Consider the following 18,215-nt stretch of genomic DNA (forward strand, 5'->3'; position numbering starts at 1 on the left):
GATTTCACTGATTATAGTCTGTCTGACTCTCTTTCTGACTTATTCATGGTTTATGACAAAAGTTTTGTAAGGATCCCTGATTATCATGGCAAGAGAAATACATAACCTTTAATTGATAGAGAACAAAATTCTTGTTCTGTTTCTTCATTTTTATACCTTGGCTTGTTGCCTCAAAAAAAAAAAAAGCATTCTTTCTCTTGAGAAAGATGCCCTTCTCAACGTGGCTCCAAGCTTCTTTCCATGTTTATTATATATTATATACTTTCACTGACTTTGGTCCAACCAAAGTGGCCTTTTTGCTGTGTCCCCACATACTATATTCTATTTTAATTTCCATTCTTTTGTCCAGGCAGTTGCCAGTGCTTGGGATGCATATTCTCCTCACCTCCATCTCTTCAAATCCTTAATTTTCTTCCACCTCAGCTCAAACAACTTCTACATGAAGCCTTTTCTAATCTCCTTATCCTCAAGTGTCTCCCTCTGCTAAATTACCTTGATTATGTTTTATATATTTGCTATAGACATTTTTGTGGTTTATTCCTAAATAGAAGGCAACCTCCTTGAAGATGGAGATTGCTTTGTTTGAGTCCTTATATTTCCAGTTCCAATAGGTAGAACGATGCTTTAAATATAGTAGATACTTATTAAATATGAACCAATTAATTGATTCTTAGGAAACACACCTTTTCTTCTCTGTTTTATGAGGAGATGCTTCAAATACATTCTTCTGAAGGAAAGTGCTGGAATAACAACAACAACAAAAGATGGCCCCTACCTTCAAGAAGCTTAAATTATAATGGAGGAAGATATCATGTAGGAGTGAGCAAAAAAGAGAGAGGGGGATTACAAGTATATATAACATGGAGAAATTCAGAGAGTCATGAATGGAACTGGGAAAGAAGGAAGCTGGGATCACCTGGGTGCTAGTAGTCCCAAACAGGAACTTACCAGTGGGTGGAGGGGGTAACTGAGGCAGAAGGATTTCCAGTGTTAAAAGGTTAATGAGAAGGAAGTGGAAAAGTCACACTGGGGAAAAGGAATGTTAGAGTGTGTCATTAATGCTGTATATCAAAAGGGAGCTCAAACAACATGATGTGATGTGCAAAGTCATCCCCTCCTGACAACTAGGAAAGTATCTGACACTAGCATGAATAATCACGTAAATTATAAGGGCAACCTTCTAACAAAATCCAGTGTTAAATTATCTATCATATTGTTTCTAATGACCTTGACATCCACACAGAAGGATCAAGCCTTCAACATATCTGCCATATGGATACAGAAATATTATAATCTCAGTGTATCCAGGATCAATTATTTTGTTGGTGGTTTGGTAACTCTCTTTTCCCTACCCAACCTTCAATGACCATAACCTTATCATTAGAGAGTTGAAGAGAACCCTCTTAAAAGTGGGCTTCCATCTGGTCATTGCTAGAGTCAAGTGCTAGAGGTTGAGATTTAAATCTAGGACTTCCTCACTTTAAGTCCTGTTCTTTGACTACATTGCCAAGCTGGTTCCAGATTTCCTCATTCTTCCGTGGTCATTTTCTTTTAAACAGTCCATCATTGTATAAGGGATTAGTTCTCTACCTCAGAGGCAAGGGCAGCTTTACACATAGGTCAATTAGGCACGTATAATTCAAGGACCTTTACTGACCCTACATGAGGCTCAAAATTCTTGAAACAAAGACTAATTCTTTGGGATAATGTACTGTACTTCCAGAAGGTCTTGAATAAAAGTTTAATGTGCTACCAAAATATGGTAATACTATAAAGAATTAGTACCCAATCATAAAAGAGCATGAACTAATTCATTAGGTAGACTGTCACTTTGGAGGGAAAAAGTTCTAAGGAAATGGAATATAATATAGGTAAGTTTTGATTGGGTAAAAGAAGGAAGAAAAAGGTCTAGGGCAGAATTTCTTAAACTTTGCTCTATATAATTTTAGTGTTTTGAATAATATAAAGAGAGGGGCCATGATAAAACATAAGTACTTGCAATCTTTCCTCCTCTAAAATATATACTATGAAATTAAGTGTCAGAATATTGTTTTTTTTTCCCATATGAAGGCAGGTAGACAGGAAGTCTTTATTAAGTATTTATGCTTTGCCCAAATTGTATAAAGTTTGCTCCCTAAATTCTCCAGATTATTTTCATCCCAGAAGTATGCTTGGGATGTGCTGGAGCCAGTTCATTGAGACTCATCAGAACTGATTGTTAAATTTTCAATATGAGCCTTTATACCTTGGAAATTGACCAACATAAATCCAGACTGGATTTATTGTTTTGTTGATTGTCTCAGCATAGGAAACTGATGGGGTAAGTGTTAATACTGCAGATTAAACCTAATAGTATATCCTTTGGACATTTTTTCCCAGTCAGTCATTAAATATTTATCAGTATGCCACTGTTTCATACCCTGCCTAATATTTATTAGTTATAACATATAGTTCAAATTCCCAAATACTTCATAACCAAAACAGTTTCAGAAATTCTGGCCCAGTTGCCAAATCTTGTGTTTTCTACTTTTCACAACTTTCTTCTTCCCTCTTCTCTTCTAGATGTCACTCACACAGCCATCATCCTAATTCAGATTTTCATCACTTCTTGCATAGACTATTTCAATAGCTTTTAATCATCTCCGTGCCTCAAGTCTGCCCCCATTCCAATCCACTCAATCCTCAAAGTGGTCTTCTAAAAGCATAGGTCTAACTATATCACACTCCCCCTTACTTAATAAACTCCAGGGATTCCCATTACCTAAAGGTTTGGACAAAAAGTCCTCTGGCATTTAAAGTTCTGAACAATATGGTGGATCTTCTATCTACCCAGTCTTCTTATACTTTACTCCCACCTACACCCTCTATAAGCCATCTGCAAATGAGATAACCCATTTGGTTGGTTGGTGATTGTTGTCTTTCATACTCAGAGAGGACCAAAATGATATCACTTTGTTGCGGTCCACGGACAATATATCTGACGGGCTAATCAGCCCAATATGAGCCCAGAAGGCTACACCATAGACCATATAGACATTTGAGATGGAGATGCCTATAAATCTGTGGATTTCATGTTTCTTTTGAGCTACTGCAATTCTGCTTTGCTCAGAGAACATGGCACCTTCTTTGATTTAGGCATGCCATGCTGGATGGTCTGTGCCAATGTCTCCCACATCTCTGATTGCAGAGTTCTTCAGAGAGACCTTGAGAATGTCTTTAAATCACTTTTTCAGACACTAACATATAAAGTGTTGTAAACCTTAAAGTGGGATATAATTACTGATTATCATAATTTTATTGTTGCTATTAGCACAAACATTTAATAAAGGCTTATTGACTGACTGATCAATGCAGGTATTGTCCATAAGAACAGGATCTGGACTGGGTTGGGGTACGTAGGTTGGGAGATAGCCATAGGGAAAGGAGTCTTTGGACCCTGAAGAACTGCATATCGTTTGGCCCGTGTGTAAAGGAATGAAAGATAAACTCAGTCTTCCAAATGATTTTACCTAAGCCTTGCCCTGCTCACAGCAGTAATAAAAGACATAAAATCATGATTGTGTGCTATATGTCAGTGATAAATTTGCTAGCCCGAGGCCCTGGGCAAGCAGCTACATTGGAGGCTGATGTATATGCCCTTCCAATCTGGCCCTTTTGAAAACATAGATAACAATCATTGGTGCTCCTGTGGCCATTCTCCTTAGAGGGAGTTGGAGAACTCCACAGCCAGGGCCTCATTAATCCTGTGACTGCCTCTGAGATAGGTGAGGAAAAGGTAATAGAAACCTTTTAAAGATGGGAAAATGTTGAAGCTCAGGGAGGTTAGACTTAAAATGGGAATGTTCCTATTTGATGTCAGTTGAGCCTTGAGGCACCAATTCTGTATAATCAAAAATAGTCCCCTAAAAATAATCTCTGATATAATTAATCTCCCTGTTAAAAGGGCTGTATGTAGGAGGGATGGGGTGAAGGAAGCCCAGGAACACCTGTTATAAGAGAAAAAACTCTTGGGAGACTTATTCCCTATAGCCTTACAACATAGTATGTAAAGGCCCATAGGCACCATTTATAAGCTAACCTTTCTGAAAAGGCAGTTTATAACATATATGTTTCTATGACCTGATCTACCTGCTTACTTAATCTTATTTGAATGGAGCTTTTTTTCTTAGACCTAGACTTGGGTGTCATAACAGCCAATGAAATCTGCCTATGAACATCCTCCATTAAGAAAAATTTCCCCCAATTCTTCAGTCCCCCTGATCCTTTGTTTCAACAGATCGGGCAAAGTAGATGTTGATGGGATTGTTTGAACATGAACCTGGAGGGGTAGCTAAGTGGCTCAATGGATAGAGAGATAGACATGAAGATTGGAAGACCTGGGTTCAAATCTAAATTCAGATACTTCCCAGCTGTGTAACCCTGGGCAGTCACTTAACCCTAATTGCCTAGTCCTTACCACTCTTCTACCTTGGAACCAATAGTGTTGATTCTAAGGCAGAAGACAAGGGAGGGAGGGAGAGAGAGAGAGAGAGAGAAAGAAAGAAAGAAAGAAAGAAAGAAAGAAAGAAAGAAAGAAAGAAAGAAAGAAAGAAAGAAAGAAAGAAAGAAAGAAAGAAAGAAAGAAAGAAAGAAAGAAAGAAAGAAAGAAAGAAAGAAAGAAAGAAAGCGAACTTGACATGCAAAGATTCCCAGACTCTTTCATGTCCTAAAAAACCTATTCTTTTTCAAGGTTCTGGTGAAGTATAAACTTCCATGTGATACTTTCCTGCTTGCAAGCCACCCCACACCCTCATATCTCCAGTTATTAGACTCAATCTGGTGGATTTCTTAGCAAAAATACTGGAGTGATTAGCCTTTCCTTTTCCAGCTCATTTCACAAATAAGGAAGCTGAGGCAAAGAAGGATAAGTGACTTGTCAGGGTCATATAGCTAGGAAGGTTTGATTTGAACTCATGAAGATGTCTTCCTCCCATATTACTTTGTATGTCTATATTATTTTTATTTATCCATTTAAAAGTTGGTTTTCCTAGGTTTTGAACAAATACACATGTATAACACAGTGGAATTGCTTGTCAGCTCTTGGAGGAGGGAGGATAGAGGGGTGGGAAAAATCACTAATCATGGAAATGGAAAAATATTCTAAATAAATAAATAATAATTTTTTAAAGTTGCTTTTCCTTAGTAGACTATAAACTTCGTGAGGGCAAGGACTGTTTTTGTTTCTGTCTTTACATTTCCAGTACCCAGTATGGCTAGCATATCAAAGAATCTTAATAAAATGCTTATTGGATAAGTGGATGGATTTATTTTTTTAAAGGAATATGATAAAAGTATAGTTGTGGTCTACAAGATGCCACATAAGGATATATTGTTATATTCTTTCATCTTTCACCATTTGCCCCTAAACTCTTCCAATAAAATGTAATAACCAGAGGCAGAGGCTTGGTTTCTGTTTTGTTGATTGTAAACAGAATTCATAGAACTAAGGTGCCACTTATATGTTTTTGTTTTTCAAGTATGTTTTCCAGCAGCTCATCTGTGCAGGATAATGGGAGCTTCCTTTCTGTTAGTGCCCTGAAGCTTTTCAGCCTTTTGGAGTATCTTTTTTTTTTAATTTGTATTTTTTTTTCTTGATGAAGATGGGTATCCTTAACTAAGGTTAATAACAGAGTGGGAACAGATTCTGGCTATATGCCAGACTCTTATAAATAACTACGGAGATCGTCTTCCAGACAGAAACATCTATCAGCTAAAGATGCTCGACTGTGCAATGGATGCCTGTATTAATCTTTGCCTGTGGGAGGATGCTTTGCTCTATGGAAGCCGGACCCTAGAGCCTTACAGGTAAGAGCTGCAAAGGGAACTGTTTGTCTGCTGCTCCAGATGGGACAACCTCCTGAATAGAGGCCAGAAAATGAAGGGCTGTTTCCATATGAATTCTAAACCTATTTGAAAACGTTATTTTATTCTGAGTTTCCCAGTTGTTTTCCTTGCTTAACAAAATAGAAAATCACATTATCTGAAAAGAGAAACTCTATACAGTAATTATGTTCAAAACAAAATTCATTCTCTTAAAAAATAAACACTCCCCAATCCCTAAATTTCCTGTTTCTACAAAGAGCACCACCATCCTTCCAATTTCTCAGAGCCATAAACTCTTAATCATCTTTGGCTGCTCACTCTCTCTCACTCCCATATTTAATCATTTGTCATGTCTTATTGATTCTATCTCCATCGCCTTTCTCACATTTATCCCCTTCTCACCTCATAGGACTACCTCCCTAGTTCAGGCACTCACCCTCATTATCTCACACCTGAAATATTGCAGTAGGTTCTTAATTGGTTTCTTTGCCTCCAGTGTCGTCCTCTTTGATTGATCTGTCACATAGCTGCCAAACTGATATTTGTAAAACATAAAGATCTGACTATATCATTCTCTGATTCAAGAAGCTCCAGTGGCCCCCTCTTGCTTCTAGGATAAATACAGACTCCTCTGTTTTGGTTTTTCAAACACTCCACAATCTGGCTTTTCACCTCCCTATGAAGACTTCTTTTTTTGTTGTTTAGTTGTTTCAATCCTGTCCAACTCTTCATGATCTCATTTTGGGAGTTTTCTTGGCAATTTGCTAGCATGGTTTGCTATTTTCTTCTCCAGTTCATTTTACAGATGAGGAACCTGAGGCAAACAGGGTTAAGTGACTTGCCCAGTGTCACACAATTACTAAGTAACTAAAGATAGATTTGAGCTCATGAAGATGAGTCTTCCTGATTCTAAATCTAGTGCTCTGTCCACTGTACCACCTAGCTGCCCTTTCATGGCTTCTCACATTAACATATTACTCTTATTCATTCTACACTTTAAACTGACCCACAATGCATGTCCCAAATACAATATTCTATCATCCATCTCTCTTTCTTTGCACAAGCTGTCACTGGACTGGAATATGTTTCTTCCTCAATTTAAGCCTCTTTGATACTTAGAATAATCTCTACTTACTTATTTTAAAGTTTTAATTCAAATTACACTCCTCTAAGAAGTTTGTCTTTATACCTCCCATCTACATAGCCAGCCAAGTTGCTAATAATTTGCCCTTAGAAATAAGTTTGTTCATCTAATTCTTATATAAACCCCAAAAAGCATTCCCCACAAAAAATGATCCCGTGAGTAATTGTCCAATAAAAGTCCCAAGATTTATGGAGAGAAAATGGAGCTAGGGGGACAACACTTAAAAACTTCATCAGTGACACATAAAATAAAAGATGGGAATCTAATAAAAGTGGTAGCAGTTTTATTTGTGTTAAGTAAGAAATACAAAAATATTAGAATGAATAGTGATGGTGTTCTCAGTGTTAGGCTGCTGCTTAGCCTGCACCCCAGTTCTGGCAAAATCACTCACAAACTGACCAGGCCCAAACTCTAAAACTTGGGGCCTGAGGCCATGGTGAAAAGTGGGGGGCATGGGGAGACCCACAGCTCCTAAACCAGAAAATATACAAGAAATAGGACATATGAATAGAAAACATGAATACCCTGACAAAGACCTGAAGTTGGCTTGTAGAAGTGGGCATCAGAAGGATCCCAGTTAGTGAGTTATTGTGAAATTATATATTTTTCTGCATTCTCCCCATTTTTCTGGGAAGATCCCTAATATATTAATTACATTGGAACAAATTTATGTTTTCAGAACAAGTGTTATAGCAGAACTGACTATATGCACTTTTCTGCAAATGCTACATACCCCAAATTAAATGTAAGTTGTTCCAAGAAAAGGGGATGTTTCACTTTTATCTTCATATCCTCAGTGCCTAGCACATATTTATAATTATAGCTTGGATGAACCTAGCTATAGTTGACTTGTTAAGCTCTCTTTTTCTGTCTCTGTCTGTCTGTCTTTGTCTCTCTCTCTCCCCTTCCCCATATGTATAGGTGTGTATATATAGATCTATGTATACATATACATATACATAGGGGCAGCTAGGCAGCATAGTGGATAAAAGTGCTAGGCCTGGTTAAGAAGACTTATTTTCCTGAGTTCAAATCTAGCCTGAGAAGCTTACTAGCTGTATGACCCTAGGCAAGTCATTTAACTCTGCCTTAGTTTCCTCATCTGTAAAATGAACTGGAGAAGGAAATGGCAAGCCTCTCCAGTGTCTTTGGTAAGAAAACTCCAAATAAAGTCATGAAGAGTGGAACACAACTGAAAAACTACTAAACAAAAACATATATGTGTACATATATATGTGTATATATATATATATATGTATATGTATATACATGTACACATAAATGCATATGTTTTAAGGGTACTAAATTCAAGTCCCATGGCCATCTTAGAGGTTTTTAACCCTATGAGTATATATACATTCATATATATGTGTGTGTGTGTGTGTGTGTATGTACAGAGACATGCTCATAGAGATGTGTGTATATATATGTTTAAGTATATCCAAATGTGCCTATATGAATAAACACACACTCATCAAGATGTGAGCCTCCAAGATGAACACGGGACTAAGAAGTCAGTCCAAGTGAAAGAGATCTATACAGAACTCTAGTACTATAAGCTCAAGGCAAGAGGTTGACATATAACTCAGGATCCTGAGATTTGCTCGAGGCAGAGGTGGGCAGACAGAAAGTGAAGGGCTATGCCAGTAAGCCAGGTGTAAAACCAGAAGTTTGGCAGAGATGATATAGAAATGGTGGACAACCAAAGTCCAAGTGGGCGGTATGATGGCAAGGGCCCAGCGGTCAGGCAGATGGTAGAAATCCAACTGGGCAGAAGACTGTAGGTGTCCAGATGGATAGACAGATTTCCAATAGTCAGGTGATGGCATCAGAAAGATTCAGTTGCAGGTGTCAGAAAGTCAGATGTGGGGAGTCTAAATAATCAGTCAGAGGTCAAGAATCAGGAAACTGAGACACCAGATGGGCTGATGAGAAACTTTGTCCAAAGGATTAAAATGGCAACCAGTGAGAGTCTGGGTCGCAAGGGTTACAGCATAACCAGCAGCAAGATTTACTTGGTGACTTTAGTTCTTTCAATAGCCTTCTCTCCTCATAATCCTCTTTTTAAAACAATTAATAGGATTGTGTTTGGAGCCTGGTTTTATAACCCCATCATCATACTTGAAACATTCATGATGTTGGAGTACTGTAGGAATTCTGGGAATACAGTATATAAGAACAAACCAGGTCATAACGCCAAGCCTTGAGGCCAGAGGCCATGGTGGAAAGTGGGGTAAGCAGGAAGAAGAGGAAGGACCAGCCATCCTCTGCCCACAGCTCCTGCACCAGAGGACATACAAGAAATCGAATACCTTTCATATCTTGATGTACTAAGTAGCAGCTTGTATCATAGATCAATTTTACCCATAATAATAGCTAGCATTTATATAGAACTTGAAGGCTTGCAAAACTTTGCAAATATTTAAATTTATTTTCAAAACAACCCTGGGAGTTTGATTCTATTATTATCATTCCCATTTTTCTGATGAGGAAACTGAGTGATTTGCTCAGGGCTCCATAGTAAGGTAACTGAGATCAAATTTGAACTCAGATCTTCCATAGTCCAAGTCCAATAGTCTATCCACAGTGACACCTCACTGCCATATATTCTAGGAATGTATGCTGGAAAGATGGGCCATTTTCTTTGAAGGAAGATGGCATAATACACCAAGTTGTTCAGAGAACCCCCTGATTCATGACAGTGCTTGAATAGTCAAGAGAACTATCACTGAAACATAACTAAAAAAATCTAATCATAATTCAGATTATTTAACACTAACCTGAAACTTTTCTCCTTTCATCATCATTTCTTTAACTTTCTATAATGCTACTTGTTTTATAGGTTGTGTGAGAAGCTAATTTTTGAAACTCATTTTTTAGTAACATAATGTCCCATGATATTTTCTTTGTTATCAAATTTAAATAAGGAAAGGTGACTATTCCTCTGTGCCCTGTTTTATGAATCAGACAAAAATATATTTGTATGAGGAAAATATCTTTATAGATGTACAAGGTTAAGCTGTTTTAAACTATAAAGACAAGTTAAGCATGGTGAAGCATGCTGGCAATCCTTACAGAGGAGGTGCCAAACTGAATTGGTAGAGGAATTGGAAGTTCCCTGTACCAATGATTCGGGGAGTTCATTCCTACCGATCTCATTATATATTTCAAGATTTACTTGATAATGAATGCAAATCACTTTGGAAAAATGTGAAAGCCCTCAACGTAGCCTTCTTTTCTACTGTTCTTCCTTTTCCATGTCTAACACCCACAGCTAGACTTTTCTAATTGCAGGTAGGCATCCAACAGATAGGACAATCAGGCAAATAAATAGTTTACAGGAAAACTACCTTCAATGGTTGATTTCACTGCTTTATAAGTGAATTACCTTGGTCTATGGACTGAATAAAGTGGCATCAAGCTGGTAAGAAACCATAAACTCCTTGAAGGCTGGGAACTATGTTTCCCATGTGCAACAGAATGTTTAGTTAGTTCAGCATAATATGCCTTATGTATACTTAGTAGCTTACCAAGATTCAAGTAATGGTCCTCCATTAGATCATAACCTCCATAAGAGCAGGCATTGTATCATATTTCGTATTTGTATCACCAATTTCTTGCATATAGTGAGCCAGGACTAGAGCCAGACCACACACCACCCTGAATCCTTGGTTCCAGAAAGAAAAAAAAAGGGGGTGACTTCCTGTTCCCTCTGATGTCTCTTTTCTAAGCCTCTCTGATTGGAGGACTCAGACCTCAATCAGGACAAGGGGTGGGTCTTCCGGATGCCGGAAGTAACTACAAAGTGTTTAGAATGGCTGCACGAGGTATATTTCCCAGTGGTGGCTAGCTGACTGACTTCAGTACCTAAGAGAATCTTTGTTTACTGATAAAATAAAGAATTTGGCTCTACCCTGCCAGTCTTTATCAAGGAGCAAAGATGTAAAGGAAAGGAGGGAAAACTCTATCTATGACCTCTGGGCGATACACCTAGGGTTTCAGTCCTCAAATCAAATGCATCAAAAGGTTGTTTGGGGGGCCAAAAGGGGCACAATTTAATATTAACTTTCCACACTAGTACGGCCATAATAAATGTTTGCTGAAAAGAACATTTGCTGTTACCCATCTGTATTCTAGAAGTCAGTCTCAGCAACTTAAAAGGACACATCTGAGCAGAACCATAGAGGTTGCTGGATGAGATCAGGAATTAGAGTGAGGAAGATACTTGTAAAGATAAGCTTCCCAGGCCAGGGTTCTTCTGCCTGTTAGTCTAGACATGGTTTCCCTAGAGCTATCCTGAGTCACTCTTTCTTTGTCTCTCTTTTCTTCCCATTCTCATGTTAGGCTTTTTGGTTATATCCACTTCTGATCTGTATAAAAACAATTTTCCTCTAGTTTCTTAGAACCAAAGAGCAACTAGACTTTTTTTTTTAATAACCTCTAGCTCCAGACAATCTTAATCTTAATTAAGCAACTGCTATGTGCTAGGCACCATGCCAAACACTAGGGATAAGAAAAAGAGGCAAAAGGAAATCCTTGCCTTCAAAGAGCTTGCAATCTAATGGGAGAGACAACACACACAAAAAAAATTATATGTATATATACATATATATAAATATATAAAGCTAGATAAGAAATAATTAACATAGGGAAGACACTGGAAAGGAGAAGCATTGGAGAAGGCTTCCTGTAAAAGATGGGATTTTAGTGGAGACTTAAAGGAAGGAAGGGTAGTCACTAGGAGGAACAGAGGAGGGAGAGTATTCCAGGCAAAAGGTGGGTGGACAAGCCATCTCCCTTATCAAAAAAGGTCTTTCTCCCCTACAGTGAATGTTACCTGGAGAATTGGATCATAGACTTAAAGGACTATTGATTTAGATTTGGAAGGGACTTCAGAGACCATCTAGCCCAAGCCCTACATTTTACAAATGGAGAAACTTAAAACCCAGAGAAGTTTCAGTGATTCGCCCAGGGTCACATAGGGAACAGTAAGGTCAGAAGCAAAATTTGAATACATACATATATATAGATGTCTCTATCTATCTATCTATCTATCTATCTATCTATCTATCTATCTATCTATCTATCTATCTATCTATCTTTTCTCTAAACCTAGCATCTTAGCATTCTAAAAGCAGAAAAGCATAAGGTACAGGGCTTCCTAGCCAGCCCCAAACAGCCAGCAGAATCTTTGTGTTTATCCACTGCCTTCAGAATGTGGGCCATGTACCTACAGGGACATCTCTTGTTTATTACACTTCTCCTAAAAACCCACCTGGAGGTCTCAGAACAGAACCTAATGAATCTATTTTATCAAAACATCTTGGGACCTTTTAAGCTCAAGGATAATGAACAGACTTTTCATAAAAGTTTATCAGTGGAAAAATGTAGATATTTACTTATATCATTTATAGACCAGTGTAATTATGTATTTATATATGCATAGAAGCATATATACACACATACATACTTGGTCAGTCCTTCCAGAATTTTTATATACTTTCTGTAAATGGACCCTCTGTGTTTCTCCTACATGATAAATTTCTAATACCCAACCCCTCCCCACCCCTGAGGCGCCTGTTCCATCTTGCTTATTAAGGAGTTGCTCTGAAGTACATTCAGTATTATGGAAAATCCAATTTATATCGATCTCCATCAACCAATTGAGACTTGAACCTTTTCCTTGAAAAGAGGTAGCTGACAAAAGGCTGAAGTACCACAAAAGAAGAAATAAGTGAGGAAGAAGCTTTCCTGTACAGGCTTCTCTAAATGGGACATTAGAGCAAGAGTGTACACAAAACCAGGGAGAACCAAGACCAGAATCTAAAGTAGAAGTTCTTTACCTTTTGTCTTTGGCATTATGGGGAAGCCTATAGAGCCCTTTTGATAATAATATTGTTTTTGTTTTAATTTGTAATTTGAGAATATGCTAAATTTCAATTAGAGGTGGGTAAAAATAAAGATGTATTTTCCAACTAAGTTAACAGACCCCCCCCCAAAAAAAAATTTACCTATGGGTAGTGAACTCCAAATTGAGTTCCTAGCCTAAAAGAAAACTTTTAGAATGTGAGTTTGGAATAGATCTTGACTGCTTTGAACTATAAGCATTGAAGAGACTGTCACCATCAGCTGCCAATCCATTGGATTCCCCAGGGGAATGCTTTATGCTGTGGTATTGTTTGCTCTGAGAAAGGGTACAGACATGGGCATGAGTTATCAAGAGCTGATTGCTATGCCTGCCATTGGAGCAGTTTTATAGAGTGAATATATTTTCTGCAAGGATTAGATAGAGGTCAGGAGGCAGGTCAGACCCAACGAGAGATTTTTGTTGCTGCTGACTAGAGCTAAATTTGAACCGGTGACCTCAAGAGAGGAAGACATTTATATTCTTTTCTCAATATGGTAACCTTCTTGACCTTATTCCTGGCATCTTAATTATATGGATTTTTTTGTACTTGGTGGAAATACAATCTATTATAACGTCATATTCACACAAGTGACAAGAGAATTTATTAATTATGTTTGTAAAGCACTTTAAAAATTAATAGATACCCATAAAAACCCAAAGCATCATTGCCATGAGTTCCTCATAAAACACATGAACACTTTTTCTGGCCAGAGGTTGAAGTATAGCACAGCAGAGAGAGAGGTCTAAAGTTAACATCAGGACACCATAATTTGAATTCCAGATATATTGTGCCTCTATGATACTGGGCAAATCAGTCAACAAGCATTCATCTACTATGTGTGAGCCACTGTGTTAAGTGCTAGAGATTAAAAGCAAGGCAAAAACAGACCTGCCCTCAAGAAGCTTATGTTTGAAAACGGCAGAAAAACATGAAAATAAGTAAATACAAGATATGTGGAGGATAGATAGAATATAATCTCTAAAAAGACAGCCAGGAGTGTAGGAAATCCAGAAAAACATCCTCCTGCAGAAGGTGAGATATAAACCAACTTTTCTTCTGGGGAATAGTAAGTAGTTGACATTTTATCCTGTTAGGTCTCCATTTCCTTTCATTTCTATTAACCTTTTTGTTCAGTTGTCTGACTCTGTGATTCCCTTCAGGGTTTTCTTGGCAAAGATACTGGAATTGTTTGCCATTTTCTTCTCCAACTCATTTTACACAGGAGGAAACTGAGGCAAAAAGAGTTAAGACTTGCCCAGGCTCACAGGAAGTGTCTGAGATTGGATTTGAACTCAGGTTTGCCTAACTCCATGCCTAACTCCAGTGTTCTTATTCACTCTGCCATTTAAATTGTAGTCCACCAAAATTCCCAGATTATAAAAAATGAGTCTTTTTCTTTCACCCATCTGAATCTATCCAGTCTCTCACATCTTATACTTTTTCATTTGAATTTTTGAAATTAAGTTCAGGGATTTTTATGTGTTCTTTTTCATTTTGTGAAGTTCAGTCCATAATTCTAACCTGCTAGAAAATTTTTGGCTCTGTATTAGCTAGTCCTTCTGGATTAAATTCACCTACAAATTTTACAAGTAGGAGAAAAGGTGCTAAGTTTAGTCAGAAGACATGAGTTCAAATCTTGGAACTGCCATTTACTTGGATGACCTTGGCAACTTACAGGCCTTAGTTTCCTCATCTATAAAAATAAAATAATCAGGCTAGATGTCCTCTAGGGTTCCTTCCAGCCTTATATCTACGATTCTGTGATGCATGTGTGTTCCATTTTCCTCTGAATATGGCTAAAGAAAAAGCAGGAGGCATTTCCAAGTTTTAGATACGTATGGACTTAAGACAGTTTATACTACTTACCCAATACAAAATTTAATTTTAATTCAGGATCTAATTTTTGGCATTTATAAGCTTTGGACATTGGGCTAACAAAGCTTACTATTGCATAATAGTACTGTTTTTATGATTGTTTTCTTCTAAAAAGGTGTGAGCTACTTTGTCCATAGTGTTCCATCAATCACTCCACTGGCCAGTGAGAGGAGATGAACCATCTTTGTGAATATTCAGATGAGGAAATTGGGAATTGAATAGGTGAGGTGACTCTTCCAATACTTATTGGTGCCTTCTCTTGCTTTTGTTCCACTTCCAAATAAAAGTAAGCTTGAATAGGAATTTTAGATTATTATTGTCATAGATTTGAGTAGACCCTTCCTTATTTGTGCTTCCTGCTTGAGGGAGAGAAAGGAATGGGATGCAGAAGGAACAATGCATAGCCAGAAAGGAAATGTGCTGTATATAGAAGGAAAGAGAGATGAAAGGAAGGGTTGGAGAAGAAAGACAGAGGGGGAAGTCTGGAAGAGAGGACACAAAGACAGACAAAGACAGAGATAATAAGAATTAGAGAGAAAGAGCTGGAGAGAAGGGGAGAGAGAGACCAGGAGAAAGAGAATTAAAGAGAGAGAGAAAGGGAGGAGAGAATCAGAGAGAAAAGGGGGAGGGAAGGAGAGAGGTAGAGAAAGACAGAATTAATGAAAGAGAAGGGAAAAGGAGAGAAGGGAAAGGGAAAGAGATTAGAGAGAGATGGATAGGGAGAAAGAGGGAGAGACAAAGGAGGAAGACAGAGGGATGAAAGAAGGAAGAGAGGGAACTGAGAGAGAAAAAGACAAGAGATGATGATTAAACTTAAGTCAAAGAAGGGATATATATGCCCCTTGGTTTCTGTACTTGAAACAAAAGGGTTCATGGTGATAGAAGCAAGATAGGTGGTAGTAGAGAAAGAGTTTCTCTTCATATCTAGCCCTTGCCTACAACACTGCTTCATGGGGATGAATAAACTATGACAAGAATTTTGTATCATATCTGAAATTCATTCTCTATGCTGTGTGTCCTGCGTCTTGAGTTCCTAAGCCTTTTTTTTTTTTTTAAGATTGGACCTGTTGGAAGTAGCAGTTGAATATTGAGTGGAGGAGACTGCTTTGTATTATGTCCATGTTCTCTTGCCTGCTTTACTAATGGCAATTTGGGCATAAGCAAACTGAATTGAATCTTTCTTAGAATTTCTGGGGTCAGAGCAGCATATACTCTGTGTGGAATTGCCTAGTCTGGTGGAGGCTGTGAGCATGTAACTGAGAAGTAAATGTTTTGTTATGTGTTGTTTTATTACCTTTATTGATTGTATGCCAAGAGTAAAGTGCTGTTTACAGTATCTAAGAATGCTTGTCCATTCCTGTGAAGAATCAACTCTGTTATGCCAAGGTCTCATGACTAAGACTGTAAAATATCTCAATTTCAGAGAAGGTTGGTTTTGCCATAGGATGGGAGCTCAGAGATGATTTTATTGGTTAAATGCATACTAAGTACACGTCTTAGACTACTGAGTGAGCAGGACCACCCACGAAAGAATGGAGCTAGGAAAAAGATCAAACATTCTCACAGAACCATAAAGAGTTGGTATTTCAATCACCCTTTTGCTTAGCAGGGTGAAGCATCATAACTTCCAAGGTAAGCATGAGACCTGCAGGGATCTTCCTTCCTATTGAATAGGATCAGGTTAGTGACTCATAGTGCCACTTGGTGGTTAAACTCACCTAAGAACTATATGCTTCCAGTGATTCCAGAAGATGGAGGATTGAAACAGAATTTCTTTTTCTTGAAAGAGAAGTAATACTATTAAAGATATGTTCATTTTCTTTGTTTAACTATTTCTTTTTGTTTCCATTGAAGGCTCTATTATAGGGAATAATGAAAGACAAAACAAGAAGCACCAATAAGACATAGTTAAAAAGAAAGTACCCCCCCCCCCCCCAGAAAGCCAGGCTTATGGCTGTTTTTCTAGTATTAGATAGAACTTTCCATAGTTAGATTCACGTGTAAAGATTTTAGAAGATAAATCACAAGCTTCTCTGCCCCAGAAAGAGAGAGGATTCTTCTGGGGTTCTGTTCACTTAGTTATGGCTGCCATTTTTTTTCTTCCAAGGTAAGGTTTATAATTGTGTTAGCCAATCAGGTAATCTATTTTATCTTTGTTGTTAATAGAGCACCATAGGTTTATACCTGGAGGGGCCATTTTCTCATTTTACATTTGAGAACATTAAGGCCCAATAAGGCTTTGCCTTGACAAGATAGGAAGCAGTCAGATTTTTTTTTTCTTTTGAACATATGAAGGCCAGAAGCCCAGGCTACAGAAGTCATATGGGGGTGGGGGGGTGGGGGGGAGTTTCAGGTCCAAGTTCTCCATTGCTAGAGTCATTGCCTTTTCTATTTTACTACAGTATCTGTGATTTCCTATTAAAGTAACTTTTGTAGCAAATTCATCCACAAGAAACTTGACCTTTTATATGCTGCCAGTGTGTGTGTGTGTGTGTGTGCAGATTTTGAAAAAAAGTTGTTCTCTCTCCCTAAATGTTAGAGCATTTTTCCGAAGAGAGACATTTTCTGTCTCTGTCTCTGTCTCTCCCTCTCCCTCCCTCCCTCCCTCCCTCTCTCTCTCTCTTTCTCTCTCTCTCTCTCTCTCTCTCTCTCTCTCTCTCTCTCTCTCTCTCTCTCTCTCACAAGCCATCACTGAGAGCTTTGATATACCTGACAGAAAATCTTCAGTTTCTTATTACAACAAATTACACTCTAAGCAGCAGGATATAAAATCCTAGGGAATCTTTTGGGATGCATTGAATTTCTCCTCTTGAATCAATCTACTGCTTGACTGCCCCTGCAGCTCCATTACAACTATCTCTTTTCCTTTTCTCAAGGCTTGGAAAAAAGAATGGGGGGTAGAGGGGGAACAAGTTTCTCTCTGTAGGGAGTCAGCAGAAAATCAGGCAGCCTGAGCAAATGGGAAATGATGGCTAGAACTCCAAAGGACTAAAAAAGAATTGATCAAAACCAATTTTAATTTCAGGTAAAGTGCATCTTGCTTGTTTCATTACAGGGTCAGTAGGCTCAGTGGCCACTAGTCTGTGGTGCATGGGGCTTCAGAGATAGACTTTCCCAGAAAGTCCATACTCAGTTTTCACAAGCACTCCAGTTCCAGGGCAGAGTAGTGTGGACATTCAATTAAGTTGCACAATCAAAACTGATTTGCCAAACTTCATAAATTTAATGGCTTCTAGAGAATGGTAATGATATTTGTAAGGGACATTAAGAAATCACTGGATTAAATGAAAGACTGTAAGTGCCTGGAAGATGATTTTTTCCAGTAACTGGAATAAGCTATCGTGTGTGTGTGTGTGTGTGTGTGTGTGTGTGTGTGTGTGTGTGTGCAACAAAAATGTCCTTTGGACTAGCAAGAAATTTGCATC

The 18,215-nt window shown here is 38.1% G+C and overlaps 1 protein-coding gene across 1 annotated transcript in view; it reads left to right on the forward strand.

The window, feature by feature from the left end:
* SMYD3 (SET and MYND domain containing 3) overlaps positions 1-18,215 on the forward strand; it is a 1,068,189-nt gene that overhangs the window by 889,195 nt on the left and 160,779 nt on the right. Inside the window, exon 10 of the mRNA XM_056816053.1 lies at positions 5,670-5,844. Within this exon, the coding sequence (XP_056672031.1) occupies positions 5,670-5,844 (175 nt within the window). The remainder of the gene's footprint in view (positions 1-5,669; positions 5,845-18,215) is intronic.

The sequence above is a fragment of the Monodelphis domestica genome, chromosome 2 (assembly GCF_027887165.1).
Source record: "Monodelphis domestica isolate mMonDom1 chromosome 2, mMonDom1.pri, whole genome shotgun sequence".
Classification (NCBI taxonomy): domain Eukaryota; kingdom Metazoa; phylum Chordata; class Mammalia; order Didelphimorphia; family Didelphidae; genus Monodelphis; species Monodelphis domestica.